The 18,145-nt window shown below is 43.0% G+C and overlaps 1 protein-coding gene across 1 annotated transcript in view; it reads right to left on the reverse strand.

Moving 5' to 3' along the window:
- hydin (HYDIN axonemal central pair apparatus protein) overlaps nt 1-17,984 on the reverse strand; it is a gene marked incomplete at both ends in the record, with an annotated part of 178,481 nt that extends 160,497 nt beyond the window's left edge. The window contains 6 exon segments of the mRNA XM_083764015.1: nt 484-608; nt 2,543-2,742; nt 4,557-4,691; nt 5,362-5,481; nt 7,851-7,976; nt 17,844-17,984. Coding sequence (XP_083620141.1) covers nt 484-608; nt 2,543-2,742; nt 4,557-4,691; nt 5,362-5,481; nt 7,851-7,976; nt 17,844-17,984 — 847 coding nt within the window.
- Nucleotides 17,985-18,145: the final 161 nt, after the last annotated feature.

Consider the following 18,145-nt stretch of genomic DNA (forward strand, 5'->3'; position numbering starts at 1 on the left):
GAAATGTGGACCTCTATGGGGACCTTCCACGGGTCACAGACAAAGTCAGAGAGAGAAGGATGAGGCTGGCAGGGCAAGTAAATTGACTCTATGGGAGCCAACCCAGGGCAGAGCCAGGAGTGGCAAGAAGCACACCACCTACATAGCGGCGTGACAGCATAGCTAACAGCACTGTGTAGAGCTCAAAGAACATGATGTTAGATAAGAGTGTGGAGGGCAGCGATCCAGGACTCCCAGGTTGGTGTTGGCTAGATCACACTCTCGCATCGCATTAATACACTGTACACTGTACACTGTAACGATGAATGCTGGGGGATCATTTGCTTATCACATACGGTGCCCATCAATTTGTCACCTGTGTGGTAGCGCAGCAGCATGTCCTGACAGTGGTCTCCTACTGTCCTGGGGTCAGTTCTCACCTGTGTGGTAGTGCAGCAGCATGTCCTGACAGTGGTCTCCTACTGTCCTGGGGTCAGTTCTCACCTGTGTGGTAGCGCAGCAGCATGTCCTGACAGTGGTCTCCTACTGTCCTGGGGTTGAAGTCCACGGTCACCTGCATGCTCTCTCCTACGCCCAGTGTCCCCACAGCCGGCGTCACGGAGAACGGGCTGCAACGCAACGCAACGCAAAACAACACAACAGAACACATCAGATTAGAATGCAGTGGAATAGAACAGAACACATCAGATTAGAATGCAGTGGAATAGAACAGAACACATCAGATTAGAATGCAGTGGAATAGAACAGAACACATCAGATTAGAATGCAGTGGAATAGAACAGAACACATCAGATTAGAATGCAGTGGAATAGAACAGAACACATCGGATTAGAATGCAGTGGAATAGAACAGAACACATCAGATTAGAATGCAGTGGAATAGAACAGAACACATCAGATTAGAATGCAGTGGAATAGAACAGAACACATCAGATTAGAATGCAGTGGAATAGAACAGAACACATCAGATTAGAATGCAGTGGAATAGAACAGAACACATCAGATTAGAATGCAGTGGAATAGAACAGAACACATCAGATTAGAATGCAGTGGAATAGAACAGAACACATCAGATTAGAATGCAGTGGAATAGAACAGAACACATCGGATTAGAATGCAGTGAAATAGAACAGAACACATCAGATTAGAATGCAGTGGAATAGAACAGAACACATCAGATTAGAATGCAGTGGAATAGAACAGAACACATCAGATTAGAATGCAGTGGAATAGAACAGAACACATCGGATTAGAATGCAGTGAAATAGAACAGAACACATCAGATTAGAATGCAGTGGAATAGAACAGAACACATCAGATTAGAATGCAGTGGAATAGAACAGAACACATCAGATTAGAATGCAGTGGAATAGAACAGAACACATCAGATTAGAATGCAGTGGAATAGAACAGAACACATCAGATTAGAATGCAGTGGAATAGAACAGAACACACTGTGTGGCCTTCTCATAGACAATACAATAATTACAGACACACTGCGTGGCCTGCTCAGAGACAATACAATACAATAATTACAGACACACTGCGTGGCCTGCTCAGAGACAATACAATACAATAATTACAGACACACTGCGTGGCCTGCTCAGAGACAATACAATAATTACAGACACACTGCGTGGCCTGCTCAGAGACAATACAATACAATAATTACAGACACACTGCGTGGCCTGCTCAGAGACAATACAATACAATAATTACAGACACACTGCGTGGCCTGCTCAGAGACAATACAATACAATAATTACAGACACACTGCGTGGCCTGCTCAGAGACAATACAATACAATAATTACAGACACACTGCGTGGCCTGCTCAGAGACAATACAATACAATAATTACAGACACGCTGCGTGGCCTGCTCAGAGACAATACAATACAATAATTACAGACACACTGCGTGGCCTGCTCAGAGACAATACAATACAATAATTACAGACACACTGCGTGGCCTGCTCAGAGACAATACAATACAATAATTACAGACACACTGCATGGCCTGCTCAGAGACAATACAACCGAAGAGAGAGCGCTTTTATCTCGGTCACAAACAAAAACAAAGAGGCTTCGGATGTTAGCAGACAATGTAATGGCCGCCATCAGCCCTTATTATGACCATGCAATGGAGCCAGTATGGACATTTTCTACTGGTGTTGTTATTAGTAACTCAGCGTTACTTAGATCAATTATTACCTCATTACTCCTGTAGTAATATATTACTAAGTAAAATGTTTATTTTTTTGAGTGGTGCAACCACTCCAAGGAACAGCAATGTGTTGTTCACCTATGTGACGTTAATGAGCACCATTATGAGTACCAGTAGGGGCGCTGTTGTGCCAGAAACAGAGAGAGATAGAGTATTAGTGCTGCACTGTTGCCTGCTAATGAAGAGAGAGAGAGAGAGAGAGAGAGAGAGAGGAGAGGTGAGGAGGAGGGGGGGGGGGGGGGGGGGGGAGAGGAGAGAGGAGAGGAGAGGGGGAGAGGGGAGTTGCACCACTCAGTTCACACAGGTGTGATTTCTTTACCTCTGTGTGCGTAGCTGGAACTTGGCCTGGGCGTGTCCTATGTTGCGAACCAACTGAGTCCTCTGTGTGCCGGCCTTGACGGGGCAGGTGGGCAAATGGAGCTCGTCACGAAAGTCCAGGATGGCCCGTGGCCCGATGGCCCAGACCAGAACCTCAAACCTCTCCCTCTCAGTCACACACTCCAACCTGTGATGGTAGTCCTGCACGCACACGCACGCGCACACACACACACACACACACACACACACACACACACACACACACACACACACACACACACACACACACACACACACACACACACACACACACACACACACACACACACACACACACACACACACACACACACACACACACACACACACACACACACACACACACACACACACGCGCGCGCACGCACGCACGCACGCACGCACGCACGTATGGCGGGCTTTAAGCAACTAGTCGACTATTCAAAAGACTAGTAAATCGTTGGTACTAGTTGAATAGTTGATAGGAAAGGGGGAAAAAAAGGTGTTTTCTTTTTTTCCCCCCTCGTTTTTGTAGGCCTCAACATTAGCTAGATTATAGTTACAGTCACCAATGTACACGGTTTGTGTTGTGCAAAGTGTTGTGCATAATGCTAACCCCTTTTGGTGTTAGCATTATGTTGTGCTTTAGCTATTGAAAAATTGCAGATCTACAAGCTCATAGCACGCCACCGAGTGTCGCGCTACGAGCTTGTAGGTCTGCTATCTTTGAAAAATCGAAGAATGACGGGGCATAGAAACGTAGCTTTTTCAGAAAACTGTCGAGATGTAGAAGACATTTATAGAATCTGATCTCAGGTCAAAAGCTCAAAATGGGTTAAACAACTAGTCGACTAGTAAACCAGGCAATTAGTACAAATCACTAGAAGTGGAAGCCCTAATATGGAAGCCCTAGTATGTTATCCATCTCTATTGCTCATTTGTAGTATATAACATAAATTAACGTATTGTATTTGCACCACTTAGGCTACTGTACTGTGCTGGTCACCATTGAATAAAAGCCATAATACTCCAGAGGCATTGTGTGTCCTTTGAACACATTACTGCTAGATTTGATGTGCACAGTACGTCGCTTCTCACTTTTCACGTGCACACACCATATCAGGAAGAGAGTGAGTGCTTCTGTAACCTAATGCCTGCCCCTTGACCTCCGATCTAGTGACCTTGCCCTGTGCCTCAGAGAGATATTAGCATAGCACATTTAGTGCCAAACACTCACCCACCCCCACAAACTTTGGAAGGCAATATACGTAGCATAATCAGTACAAAATATGACGAACGAACAGTTTACACACACACTGACACAAGGACGGACAGGGGGCGCCTTCGGCCTGCCGGAAACAATTAGTACAATGTATAACACCTGTGAAGGAACATTACACAACTACAGTATGTGCCAATATACTTCGGGTCCCATGGGGACTTTCTTCGGTGCCGTCCTTTTGGACCAAATGTGCTCTACTGTACCCTGTACTGTCTGCATTTTATTGTCCAATAAAAGTACCAATCAATCAATCAATGGCTGCTGTGAAAAAGCAATGACAATGAATTGCATTGGTTAATACAACTTTGAAAAAGTTACAAATCATATAGCGGGTCTCAAGGGTACCAATGACTTAGCCTCGGGTAGCCATATCACTGCGTGGAAATTAGTCTGTTTCCCCTCTGCGTTTAGATTTTTTCCAAGGGGCAGTTACAAAAATGGACTAATTTGTTGTCGTTTGACCTACAAACATTCAACGCAGCGCAGCCCGCTATACGTCACATACATACTGGGCCCTGGCTATTCCTCCACTACTGCTGCTGGTCTGCCAAAGTACGCCCACCATTGAGAGACTCAATCAGCCCTGGGGCAATATGCATCGCAAAGGCCGATTGAAGGCTGGCTGCGCGACGCAAGGCTACCAATGACTATGGTACCATTATCCACACTGTGTTAATGATAACTGACAGTGTGACATCCCTCAAGTCCCAGGTACCTTGTTCTCCTGCGGGCTGAAGAGCACAGAGAACGTGGAGGTCATCCCCGGAGCCACCTTGTTAGACACATCCACCTGAGCCACCACACGGAAACATGGAGAGTCCCCCGGAATCACCTTCACTTGCCGGGACACCTGGGAAACATACGCACGCGCGCACACACGCACGCACACATACACACACACACATTGAACGTGACACGCATGTACTCCTCCTGCACGTATTACAGCTCCGTTTACTCTGTGAAGGTCCTATCTATTCCCCCAAGTGCACAGTTTGTAATTGAAGAAATCACAGCAATAAATCTCTGTCTAACCCCCCGAAACATTTTTCCAATTATGGTACATACATAAATGGTGCATACACACACAAACACTGCCCTGCCCTGCACGGGGACAAGTAGTCAATTCAGTGCACGGGGCTAATACTTACAGAGGTCAAAACGACTGTATATATTTTTTTTTACATATATGTCACAAGGGTCAGTGGCTGCCTCGGAACATATTAACCCATTCTGACCGGGCACCCATTTTGGTGTCGGCATCATGTTATGCTTTAGCTATTTAAAAATAGCAGATCTACAAGCTCATATCGCGCCACCGAGTGGCGCGATACGAGCTTGTAGGTCTGCTATTTTTGAAAACAAATCGAAGAACGACTGACATTTTTTTAATCTGATCTCAGGTCAGAATGGGTTAATAATGAAACTGTCAGGATGTAATAGACATTTTTTGAATCTGATCTCAGGTCAGAATGGGTTAACCTTGTCATTTTTGCGGAGGAGCAGAGAACATATATATTAACCTTGTCATTGTTGCGGAGGAGCAGAGGCAGCTCATATGTCTCCGACGGAGAGAAGTTCTGGAAGACCAGCTCTGATGGGAACGGCTGGAACAGAGCCGTATCCACGTCCACCAAGGAGAACTGACACACACACACACACACACACACATTTAACGTGAGACATTAGTCTTAATCTGTATACTTAATGAAGGTTCTATAGAGCACCGAAGTCTGACGTCAATATCGGTAGAGGGCGCAAATCCACAGGTTTGTGTACTTTTTATATGCATTATAATCCCCATAGGGGGACTTCAGATCGCCTCATATAAGAACTGTGTTTGAAAAATCATGTCATCCCGGCCGCTTCACTCATATGGATATGAAGAATCAACTGACAACTGAGAAAACGCTAATGTTACTGCTACTGAATTAGTTACATTTTCGCTAGAAGCAGACTGTATCATATAGTGACTGACTGTTGCAAACGATACAGACACCTACAATAACGCAGAGACAGCTTGTTTATTTTTGGACCACAACGCTTATAGTAGACGATATTAAGATCACCCCATGTTATTCTCCATAGAGAAATTACTTCCGCAAACCAGGGGAATGGAAGGGATGAGCGAGTTACGTCAGGACTTCGGTGCTCTATTGATTCCCTTAGTGCAGTTGTTATTAAACCTTTTAATTTAAAGGACCCCCAACAATTCTCAGGCCTTTTTTCCACCAGGGTTTGAACCAGTTCAGTTTATTTTTTCACGCCTAATATTGTGTTCAGTGTTTCCACTGAAACATGTATTGGATCAGAGGAACCCTTAAAGTTGGTTTGGAACTGGAACCAAAAATGGCCACCGGTTCCATGAAATCACAGAGGTTCAGATAATCTAGAACGGAACCAGTTCTAGAACCAAAGTTATTTTGTGGAAATGGTGCCTCAGAGTCAAAGGCCTGTAACAATCCATTTAGAGCAGTGGTTCCCAAAGTGGGGTCCGGGGACCCCCAGGGGTACCTGAGGGAGTTCCAGGGAGGTCCCCAACTAAATGATAGTTTGGAACCAAATGGACCCTTATGGGTCTGTAACTCTCAGAGTTACATTAACATTGCTTTTACAATATAAATTGGGGTCCCAGAGATAGAAATGCCATTAAATGGGGGTCTGTAGACTATTATGCATGTCAAACTGGGGGTCCTTGAAATTAAAATGGTTGAGAATCACTGCTAGAGACATAAAAATCTTCTCTTATGCGGGTCCCTGGCGTATATTTTCAAATGGGGGTCTGCGGGGCTAATTAGTGTCAATTTGGGGGTCCCTGACATGAAAAAGTTTGGGAACCACCGATTTAGAGCCCCTTCAAGGACCCCTGAGGGTCCCTGGGCCGCATTTTGAGAACCACTTCCTTAGTGCAAATCTCTACTTGAATCTCACTGTAGCCTCAACATATACCACGTTTACGCTGTTCCACAAAATAACGACGTAGAGAAAATTCTACTAAAAATTAAAAACCATTGAGTTGTCCTCAACCCTTCCTTCTGTCCTCCTGTCTGATGACATTAAGTTTGTCTAAAGTCCCACAGAACTTTACTACACAAAATGCGAGTACAGTACAGTACAGTACAGTACATAGGATTCATTCACATTGGCCGTCCTCTGTCCAGCCATTAGCACCCTGCTGACTAAGGAAAAGCAGCAAAGTAAACTGTGAGTGTCAGTGACCTTAGCAGGGAGCAGCTGCTCTGTGGTGCCCAGGGGGACTAGTGATGAAGTAACAATGGGATACGTTCCCATACAAATGTTTTCCTTCTCTGCCAGAACACATCTGCCCACGTCCTTCGATGAGGGATTCGTTTTGTAGATTGTAATGTAATGCATTAATTACGCCATACATCATAATACAGGGGAATGTAGAGGAAAATAGGCAGAATAGGCCAAGCTCTCATTACAACGTGACAGCCGTGTGTCTGCGGTGTGTGGAGCTACAGTAATTATTCCAAAAGATGAGAGTGAGGACTTGAGAAAAGCACACATGTATGTGTTATTTGCATATCCCTGTGGATATGAAGGCTTTCGGAGCCAGAAGACAGCTTGTCACAACCGAACCAAATGTAGGCCTCACACCACTTTAACTGGAACTTGAGTCTGCATGGAGGATTCCCCTGAGGTTTCATTTCCAAGATGAAAGCCAGTACAGTACAGTTTGTGTGCAGACAGCAGCACACAAAGCACAGCAAAACCCCATCTAATGTTCACCTTTTAATCTGGAAGCTTCTACTTTTGAGAGTCTGCTGTCGCCATCAACACCAGCATCTATCATGTATCAGTTTAAACATCATACTAAGATATTATTTTTTTCATCCTTCCTGTCAAGAACACCTACACCATTCCATGTTTCCATTTCATGTCACAAGTCGTGACCCCAAAACATAACGTGATTGAATTTCAGTGACAACCGGCGGTGAAACTGAAAGCGGGGCATGTTTCCGTTCGGCGTGGCAGCATTCATATTTACTTTCTGATGTGTGGTCTCGCTCATGTCTAACAGCTCCAGGATGCGAGGGTGGTGCATCTGGTTTGTGCCGGCCAGACGCTCCTCTGTGGACTGTAGCATCTCTTGGGCATAGACAGATGGAGTCACCTGCAACCACAAAAGACAAGAGCAGAGTCTACAATCTTTTCATTTACAGAGTCAGCATGTCCTCTTACTCCTCTATAATATCACTGGTTCCCAGACACTGGGTCGGGAGGGACTCGTTTTTACGGAGAATATGAATATCCTTTAATCCTACATTCTGAATGAAATGAATTAATCTTCAACAAACATTTTGAGCTTGTAGATCTGCTATTTTCACTAGTTCCATCAAATCCTTCTTTTGGCTCCCGAGCTATGTTTGGGAACCACTGCTCTATATATATACAGTATAGTTAATGAAGAAGTATACTGGTCCACCACAGCAAGATAATTACCATTCATAAAGAGACATTATAGCGTTTAATTGAACCATTTAGCACTAAATAAAAATATCTCAAACGTCCACATGCGCAGCAACACAAAATTATGTTGAAATCACTACTAATGCTGTTGATTTAAAGATGGTCTCTCTACTGGCTCCCATTATGATGGAAATAGCACAATGTGCAGTCTGTGCTCAAGTGGAAAAGTAGTAGGGCTGGGCTTTGCCAACAACCTCACATTACGATACGTAGCATGATAGTCCAAATAGTCCGACACAGCGTCCCCAGCGGGAATCGAACCCAGGACCTTCTAGCTGTGAGGCGACAACACTACCGTGCCCCCATTTTAAGTGCATTTTGATGCCAATACTTTTATGCTTTTACTCAAGTCACATTTTGCATTTACGGACTTGTTACTCGTAACAGAGTATTTCTGTATTGCAATATTGATACTTTTACTTACTGTACTGCGAGTACAGAATGCAAGTGCTTTTTTCCGCCACTGCCCTGTTTGTGTTGTGGGGGCTGGCAGGTTGATGTAGGACACCCACTGCTCATGACACTATGTCACAGCTAGGGACACTAATACAACCCATTGGGTACGTTCTTTATTACCTTCTGCTATGGACGCCAGCTAAAGTGGTCTGTCATTAATGTCTGATGATGATAATAAAAAAGGAAAACAATAGAAATGACGAGTGTACATAACCACGGTCCGTTACAGATGAGAACTTATAAATAGCCCAAGGCTGTTGGAAGAGGCAGCATTGTGATACGAGTCCTGCGAGGCACTTCAAAGGATGGTGCAATGAAAACCTGTCATCTGTGACAAACACATATGCACAATGCACAATACATATGTGCGCACGCACACACACACACACACACACACACACACACACACACACACACACACACACACACACACACACACACACACACACACACACACACACACACACACACACACACACACACACACACACACACACACACACACACACACACACACACACACACACACACACACACACACAGCTGATTTACAATGCTCTGAGACAGTAAATATATTTTCTCCTTCAGAGAGGACCATCTGGGGCTTTGTGTATTTAATATCTGCTGAACACATTCCTCGCCAATGTCTCTCTATCACTGTGCACTGGCAGTGAAGAAACATATAACTGCACTTAGCCCATTTCAAGGTCAGGGCGGGAAAAAAAGATTTATTTTGCTTAAAATTGAAATGAATAATGTAATGTGGGGGTTACTGTATATGCAATATTTAATAGCTGCCTGCCAGTTAGGTGTGTATTCATAATACACTCCTTTCTATAATTCAGAGACAACAAAATCGCTCACCTACGCACTATTCTTTAGAAGGGATAGCGTTATCGGTGGGTATTTTTTATTTTAAAGAAGAAACAGATGTGTTAATATATTTATCAAGATGGAAAAATATATCTCACTCAAAAAGGGCAAGATTGGGTGTGTAAAAAAGCTACAGTACCACTCAGCTGCATGATACTGACTAATAATAATAATAATAATAATAATGGATTGCGCTTTTCCATGAACTACGTGCCTATACTCAAAGCGCTTACAATGGTCCATTCAGTCATGCATTGGGAGGTGACGTGGCGAACAGTCAACGCCAGCATCCTCACTTCCCACATTCACACACCAATGGTGGCAACCACTGGAGCTGGAGGCAATGTGGGGTTCAGTGTCTTGCCCAAGGACACTTTGACATGTGTACATAACCACAGTCTGTTACAGATGCAAACCTATAAATAGCCCAAGGCTGTTGGAAGAGGCAGCATTGTGATAGGAGTCCTGCGAGGCACATCAAAGGATGGTGCAATGAAAACCTGTCATCTGTGACAAACACATGTGCACAATACATTTGTGCGTGCATCACACACACACACACACACACACACACACACACACACACTCAGTAAACACACACACTCAGTAAACGTTTTTTTCTCAACTGATTCTTGTAGCTTGGGGTCACCTCTTAAGAATTCAAGAGGGTGCCCAGTGATATGGGCATTTTTAGTTATTAACCCCTTAATGCCATAAACACAAAAAATCCACCCAAAATAGAGTTTTAAGGCATTTCATGCAAAAAAAACTGTTTTCTAAATGCATCAAATTTGCTTTCTACAGTGTTTATGAATGTGTATATGCACAATGTATTTGATTGTTGATGAATGTATTATTAATTAATGCACATATATCTTTGGTGTTCTAAATGCATCAAATTAGCTTTCTAGAGTGTTTATTCATGAATGTGGATATGTACATGGATATTTGATTTCAGAACAGGGCATGTTTTATATTAGCCCCTTCATGCAAAACAGGAAAATACCATCAAATACAATAATCAATGCAGATGTAACACATTTGCATTGCAAAATAAATTGTTATTTGGAGGTGGTCATGTCCACCATATCCTCTTTCCTATTAATCAACTCTTTCAGGCATTCTACACTAAAACATCAACAGAACATTATGTGCATGACAAACCATATACACAGGTTTTCACTCTTACTTACAGCCAGCCACACTTTTTTAATTGCACAAATGTTATCTGGGGTAGGTTTGTAATCTTTAGATAGATTGGTAGTGGTCAGTGGCCTGATAGATCTCTTTTTCCATCCAAACTACTCTGGGTCCCATGCTGGTGGAAGATGCCCATCGACATTTTGCCACAAAGCTGCTTAAAAGTGGGCTCTTCCATCCATCCATCCATCCATCTTCAACCGCTTATCCGTAGTCGTGTAACGGGGCAACAACTCCACCAGAGTGCTTCAGACTTCCCTCTCCAGTGACTTCCTCCTGGGGGATTCCGAGACGTTCCAAGGCCAGTGAGTCGATGTGTTTCCAACTGCGCCTTGGTTTGCCCCGGGTTCTCCTCCCAGTGGGACGTGCGTCGAGGACCTCCCTAGGGAGGCGCCCGAGAGGCATCCTAACCAGATTCCCGAACCACCTCAGCTGACTCCTTTCCAGGCGAAGGAGCAGCGGTTCTACTCCGAGTCTCTCTCGTGTGACTGAACTCACCCTATCTCTAAGGGAGCTGCTAGCCACCCGTCAAAGAAAACTCATTTTGTCCGCTTGTATTCGCGACCTTATTCTTTCGGTCATGAACCACGCTTCTCTTAACATTCTCAATGAATGATTGATGTGTTGGTGGTAGAGCAGCTACCTGTAGGTTCTTTTCTCCCAGAATAGTAGTCTAGTAGCACTAGCTCAGCCATCAACTGAAGGGCACGCACACACATTCTCAAGGAAATGAGAATTTGTGCCTGTCGTAGACATGCGCAAAGCAAGTTCAGTCAGGGAACCTCAGTGCAGTTGCTGCCGGCCGTTAATTGGGCCGCCTCAGCATCACGCTCTCATTCACATGATTCACTTAACCGGAGGTTTGCATTTCTCCTCCTGCTTCCTTTCTTGCTGCTGCTGTATCAGCGCGCTGCTGTATACAAACCTTCTGCTCAACCACCTCCACCCCAGCTACCGCCTGTCGTTTTGGATCTAATGTTTAGGTATGGGGGATTCAGAGTCCCTATGGTCGGGACTGATGCGCTTGATCTGAGTACCTAAAAAGCAGATCCAATACATCGCCAAGCCATAATAAATATATTGCTCATCTTATAATCAATAAATATATATTCCATCCAAACTTGAGTTGTCCTGACTGAACTTCTTTCCCATTAAACAAACTTGGCAAAAACATCTGACAAAACACGAGAAAGCCCACTTTCAGTTTCAGCTAATAGTGAACCTACTGTAGGCCCATACTGGATAATAAAAGCATCAAGGCACAGCATAGCAGGAGAAAAGGTACACATGTATACATTGTGGTCGTAATCTGTAGCCTATACAGCAATGAAGTGATCATATTCATAGCTGTAACGATTTAATGATTTACAAAATGCTACTTTATTCAGCTTTATTAATTTCGGTGGAATAATATTTGTGTTCTATAGACCTGTATAATTTAATTGGGTTAAAGTACTCTGTCATTTCAAAACATTGAACATGACCATATGGATACATCTTTATTTGATTAAATAGTACATTTTATTGGATTTGATAGTATAGATTGATAGTGCAAGATGCTCGATAGATGGCCTGAAGGGGTTAATATGCCACCACCTGAAAATAAATATGCTACAGTTCCACTAATATAGATTGTAGAAAGCAAAGTTGATATATTTGACATGATTATTGTGCATACAATCTCAAAAGAGGAATGGAATGGAATGGAATTTGGGGATTTTCGGGCATGAAGGTGTTAATAAGCATTAATTAATAATGCATTAATCATAAATCAAATACGTTGTGCATATCCACTTTCATAAACACTGTAGAAAGCAAATTTGATGCATTTAGACCATAAAACTCTATTTTGTGTTTAAGGCATTAAGGGGTTAATAACAAAAAATGCCCAAGGGATATCACCGGAAACCCTTTTGAATTATAAAGAGGTGACCCCAAAGCTACAAGAATCAGTTGAGAAAAAAACTTTTACTGACGAAACCACGTTCAGCCTTCTGCTCCCAGACTACCCATCTCCACCTACAGCAGAGCTCAAATCAAACCCACAGTTACATTCGTGGTCAATCAAAATTATTGTCATTAAAATTACCGTTGACAACAATTGACATGGCACATCTAGCAAATAAAAACATGGCACTGTTTCCAAAAGGTTGCAGACCCCTAACCTCACTCCACCAGATGGGGCAGCAGAGAGTACACTGGGTCCCCCCCCCCCCCTCCTGCTCCCATCTGGGAACTCTCAGGCAGACTTGATGCTCCGGCCACCAAACGGCCTGGCCAATCAGCGGCAGCTAGAGGCGGGATCAAGGCAGCACTGTGTAATGGGGGGAACCCAGTGTACTCTCTGCTGCCCCATCTGGCGGAGTCAGGTTAGCAGACCCCTGCACTACACTACATCATCCAGGGCTACCTATAGGGCGAATGGGACGAGAGCACTTAGGAGAATGAGGCAAACACTGGGAGTTCCCAGCAAGCAAACTTGTTCGGTAGGATGAGGGGCATCTATTTCCACATCCAATTTTACATGGAGTCGTGGACGTATTAAAAAAGATGCAGGCGTGAAAAGTACACCGGCTAGCTATAGCCAGTATGCAGTATCGGGATGACCGCAAATGCCACAAATGCTTGTCCAAGGACGACCTATGACCTATGAGAGATTATGTTTTAAAACTAATGTACATCCGACCTAAAATCTGTACATGTTATTTAACTCTGTAAAAGTACAACTGTTAACACCATGAAAAGAATCCAGACATTCATTAACATCTGCCATAGAAGAATCCTCCGAATTCGCTGGCCAAACACAATTAGTAACCTGAAACTGTAGAGCAGTTAACCTGTGGAGCAACAGGGACGGTATTGCAGTCGCTGTACCGCACTTTTGTGATTAAAAGAGAGCTGAGCCAGATAAGAAGACAAAATGAGTTTTCTTCGACGGGTGCCTGGCATCTCCCTTAGAGATAGGGTGATAGGTAAGTTCAGTCACACGAGAGAGACTCGGAGTGGAGTCGCTGCTTCTTCGCCTGGAAAGGAGCCAGCTTAGGTGGTTCGGGGCAATCTGGTTAAGCGTTATTCATAGTCTAATATTTTAAGTGGTGAGGTAACCACTGAAGAGCAATCCACCGCTCTCCCCAGCCCTTCTCTCTGTTGGATGGATGGATGGATGGATGGATGGATGGATGGATGGATGGATGGATGGACCCTGGCGATGGATTTGGCCACACTCTTCACAAACCTGCTTCAAATATCACAAGATAAGCCCTGTTCTGGAAGCCACAAGGTAGAAGGAAGAGGGGCAGACCACGACACACCTGGCACCGTGACCTGGGTGCAGATGTGCAGAGATCTGACCATACATGAGGGCAACTGGAGAAACTGGCCCAGGACCAGGATGTCTGGAGAGCTCTTGTTCGTGGGGCCTGTGCCCAACGTTGGGCTATAGGCGTAAGTAAGTAAGAAACAGTACAGCGTGACTGTGGCGAGAAATGCAATGGCCACGCTTCTGTCCGTGTGACTGCCTTCTATTCAAGTGAAAAGGGCATTCATTATTTATTTCAATAACATATAAAGTTATACTGTAAGTAATAACAGATAACACTAATATATATTAAGCTTAAGCTAACAGCTTCGCTTTGTGCATGTCACTTCACCCAACCAGGACATGTCCCAACCAGACAGAGAGACTGACAGAGATCTGTGCTTGCATGGTTTTATCTTCTCCACTGCACCCCCTGAGTTACACAATAATTCGGTAAGTCATCAGTGGAATATCATTTCAGGCTGCAGCTAGCTAGCATTAACCTTATGTCACCAGGCTTTCCGCAGTACGAGCCAGCATTATGGAAACATTTTAGTTTTGTTCCTTATTCAGCAGACACAAGGGTGCTCATCCATGCTATCCATTATGCACACCAGTTTGACAATGTCCAACAGTGCCGAGTGACTTCAGTGTAAACCGCAAAATTGCATAATAACTTTGGGGGTGACGTTAACATGCAATTTATTAAAATTGTTACAGTGCAAATTCCTGAAAGAACAGTATAAGGTGCCCTGAAATGGAATCCATTGTGGCTGGCTAAACAGACATTCAACAAACAGCATCTTGCTGGAGCACAGTCCATATAATGCTCTTCTATTTCACAGTGAATCCAAGAATGCATCTTATCGGGTACCAAATCAGTGTCTATTGATTGCCATTTGTGATCGATAATTAGATCATTAGAGTTAGAATGTCCCATTTATAAGCAGTTGTTTAACACTAACTAATGATAGATACAATGGTACGTCCTGGCCTATTTAAAGGCTACATGATTCTACTTCTATTAGTCATATGCTTAAGTTTTATTTATTTTTCTCCCTGGGAAGTAGGCTAATAAACATAAAAGAAATATTATTTGGCATTCAATTAGATGCTTTTTAAATTATATAAGCAAAAGAGAATAATTAACATTAATGTTCTGAGCAGAAACAAACTTTGAATTGGGTTTGTGCGTGTGGGAGATGGAAAAGGACCTTGGGGGTCTGCTGCACCACCCCAGATAGTATTCATTTGATATGACCAAAATAAATGTGTACTTCTTTTTGTTTTACTTTTCATGATTTCTTTGATTTGAAAGAATTAAATTAAATTGAAATCTCCTATTTTAACACATGTTAAACTAATGAAACACAGGGATCCAAGAAAGAATTTAATAAAAATAGCTGAAGAGAGCTGACTGTAATGAGAAGCAGTATTCAGTCACATATTGATTTCCGCTCTCTCCAGGATGCCAAAGTAATTATTAGAATAATCTGTCATTTGGGTCACAGGAAGATTAAAAACTGATTGTTAAATTCTCCCCGTATAAAGCAGGTGGCTTTAAAACTTAAAGGAATTCTGACTGGATAAGTCTGATTAAATGTTTGCCTGCCAGATGAATTATATGTCATCATGTTGCTATAGAAAGTATGCGCATGCATAAAGTGAATGGCAGATCGAGTGGCAAAGTGAGTAACAAAGTGAATTTAATGTTGTTTCAAGTTATTTAATGAAATAAAATAGGACTTTTCTGTTTGGATGTATGGGCCGTCAAGCCCAGAAAGTAGTTTTTGTCACTCGTTCCCACATAACTTCCGGGTATGATGATGATTTCACGTGCATACTGCACCCTCTATTGCAACAATAACAAACTGGGGACGTACATGCACATGATGTGGGAGTTTTTGGTCTAGAGTTTCAGAAGTACTATCTGAGGTAATGGGAACTAGAATTCCCCTCTTGCCTATTATTTTCTTGTTGAATGATGATTCAGCGATTGGGTTGACATTGACAATGCCACGTAGGAGACTCCTGCTCTTAGGGCTGACAGCTGCAAAAAAACTGCTCGTATTGTAATGTTTTATCTGTTTCGCTGTTCAACCTGTGGGGTGGGAGGGTGGGGTGGGGGAAACCCCCTTTCCTTTTAACAAAAATAATAATAAAATAAAAACTTGATCACAAAGTAAAGTATAAAGTTGTACTTTACATTTTCTGTACTTAGTTTAGCCTACTTGAGTATTTCCTATTTCCAATACTTTTACTTGTACTCCACTACATCTCAGATCCAAATATTGTACTTTTACTCCACTACATTTATGTGAAAACTTTATTTACTAGTTACTTTCTAGATTGTGTTTATTATTACAAATAATTTCTATGTAGATCTGCTATTTCCAAAATATTGTTTTATATATTTTATACGTTTATTTGAAAACTTGTGAAATGGGACATTCTGCAGAGTAGGCCTACTTTCTACTTTTGGTACTGTAAGTACATTTATTTTTTAATGCCAATGCTTTTGTACTCATCATACATTTTATTTATATATTGCAGTATTGATACTTTGAAAATTAAATTAAATTTGAGTAGCCTACTTTTTCAACCGCTGGTCTTTAGAAAATGCTGCTATGTGTGGTAGCCTTACTACCCTGTACATCAGTGGTCCTCAACAGGCGGACCGCGGTCCACGACCGGACCGCGGCACACCTCTCTGCGCACCCTGGAGAAAAGGCCTGGGCCGTGGCTCACCAGACTGGATCACCTTGGCTGGTAATCCAGTCTGGCAGTGTGCCGCGGGTTCGACTCCCGATCCCGACAGGAAATGGGGAGAGAGATGGGGGAGTGACCCCCCATTTCCTGTCAGCCTATACTGTCTATCCCTCCATAAAGAATATAAAATAACAAAACATTTAAAAAAACAGAATAAAGAGAAGAAAAAAAGTCACCGCAACCGCGAGTTGAATTCTCTGTTGTATTCGATCAATGCCGAGAAACGCAATTAACACTCTTAATGTGTGTATTATGGGCCGGCATGTCATGATGACAATGTTGCGCTGACTGGCTCACATTCACACATTCAGTTGAATGAAACAAAATTGGATTTTTGGAGGTGTGAATAATGAATATTTTGTCAAAGTGAAAGAGCTATACAAACCCAGTTTGTATACCTTGGTAATTGGTTGTTTCTAGGTGAGGGGTGCAGCAATTTTATTTGCGTGCGCATGAGACTGGACCATGGTCTTGTTCAAAAGAGATTTGTGGACCTTCAGCATTTCTAGTTGAGGACCCCTGCTGTACATTATAGTCTAGGCTAAATCACTATTAGAATTTATAAGCAGACACTCTATAACATGGGTTTTCAACAGGTGGTCCGTGGACCACCTGAAGGGGTGTGCACCGGATTGTCTGGTTGAGTCATTATTATTAGGACATTTTACTAGTAGTAGTCAACAGTTGAGAAACAGTGGGATGTATACACATGGGATGCATAGCAACTTAAGTGTTAACTTACAAAAGCACTAATCTTAGCCCATATCCCCACCCAACACAATAGTGGTCCCCAGGTTGATTCTAAGTCAGGGTGGTGGTCCCTGGTTCACAATCAGTTGAAAACCCCTGGAATAATTTCATAAATATGTTTGAAAACCCACAGCATGTCATCAGTAGCCTGCACGTTATCCTCACCCTTTTTGCTCCGTCTTTCCTCAGGACAATCTTGGGATTCCGAGGGAAGACCACTTTGCTCTTGAACCCCTCTGGCAACTTCAGAGGTAGGGTAGGCCTATGCAGAGAAGACTGTGGTGCCTGGACCTTGGAGGTTGCCATACTGCCACTGGCGTTTTGTGATAAATCCACCTGAATAGATATTTGAACAGATTAGCAGATAATATACAGTGTATATAGGCTTCTCACTCACATCACTCACTCTCTCTCTCTCTCTCTCTCACACACACACACACACACACACACACACACACACACACACA

This window comes from Protomyctophum parallelum, assembly GCF_964188405.1.
Source record: "Protomyctophum parallelum genome assembly, chromosome: 4".
NCBI lineage: Eukaryota > Metazoa > Chordata > Actinopteri > Myctophiformes > Myctophidae > Protomyctophum > Protomyctophum parallelum.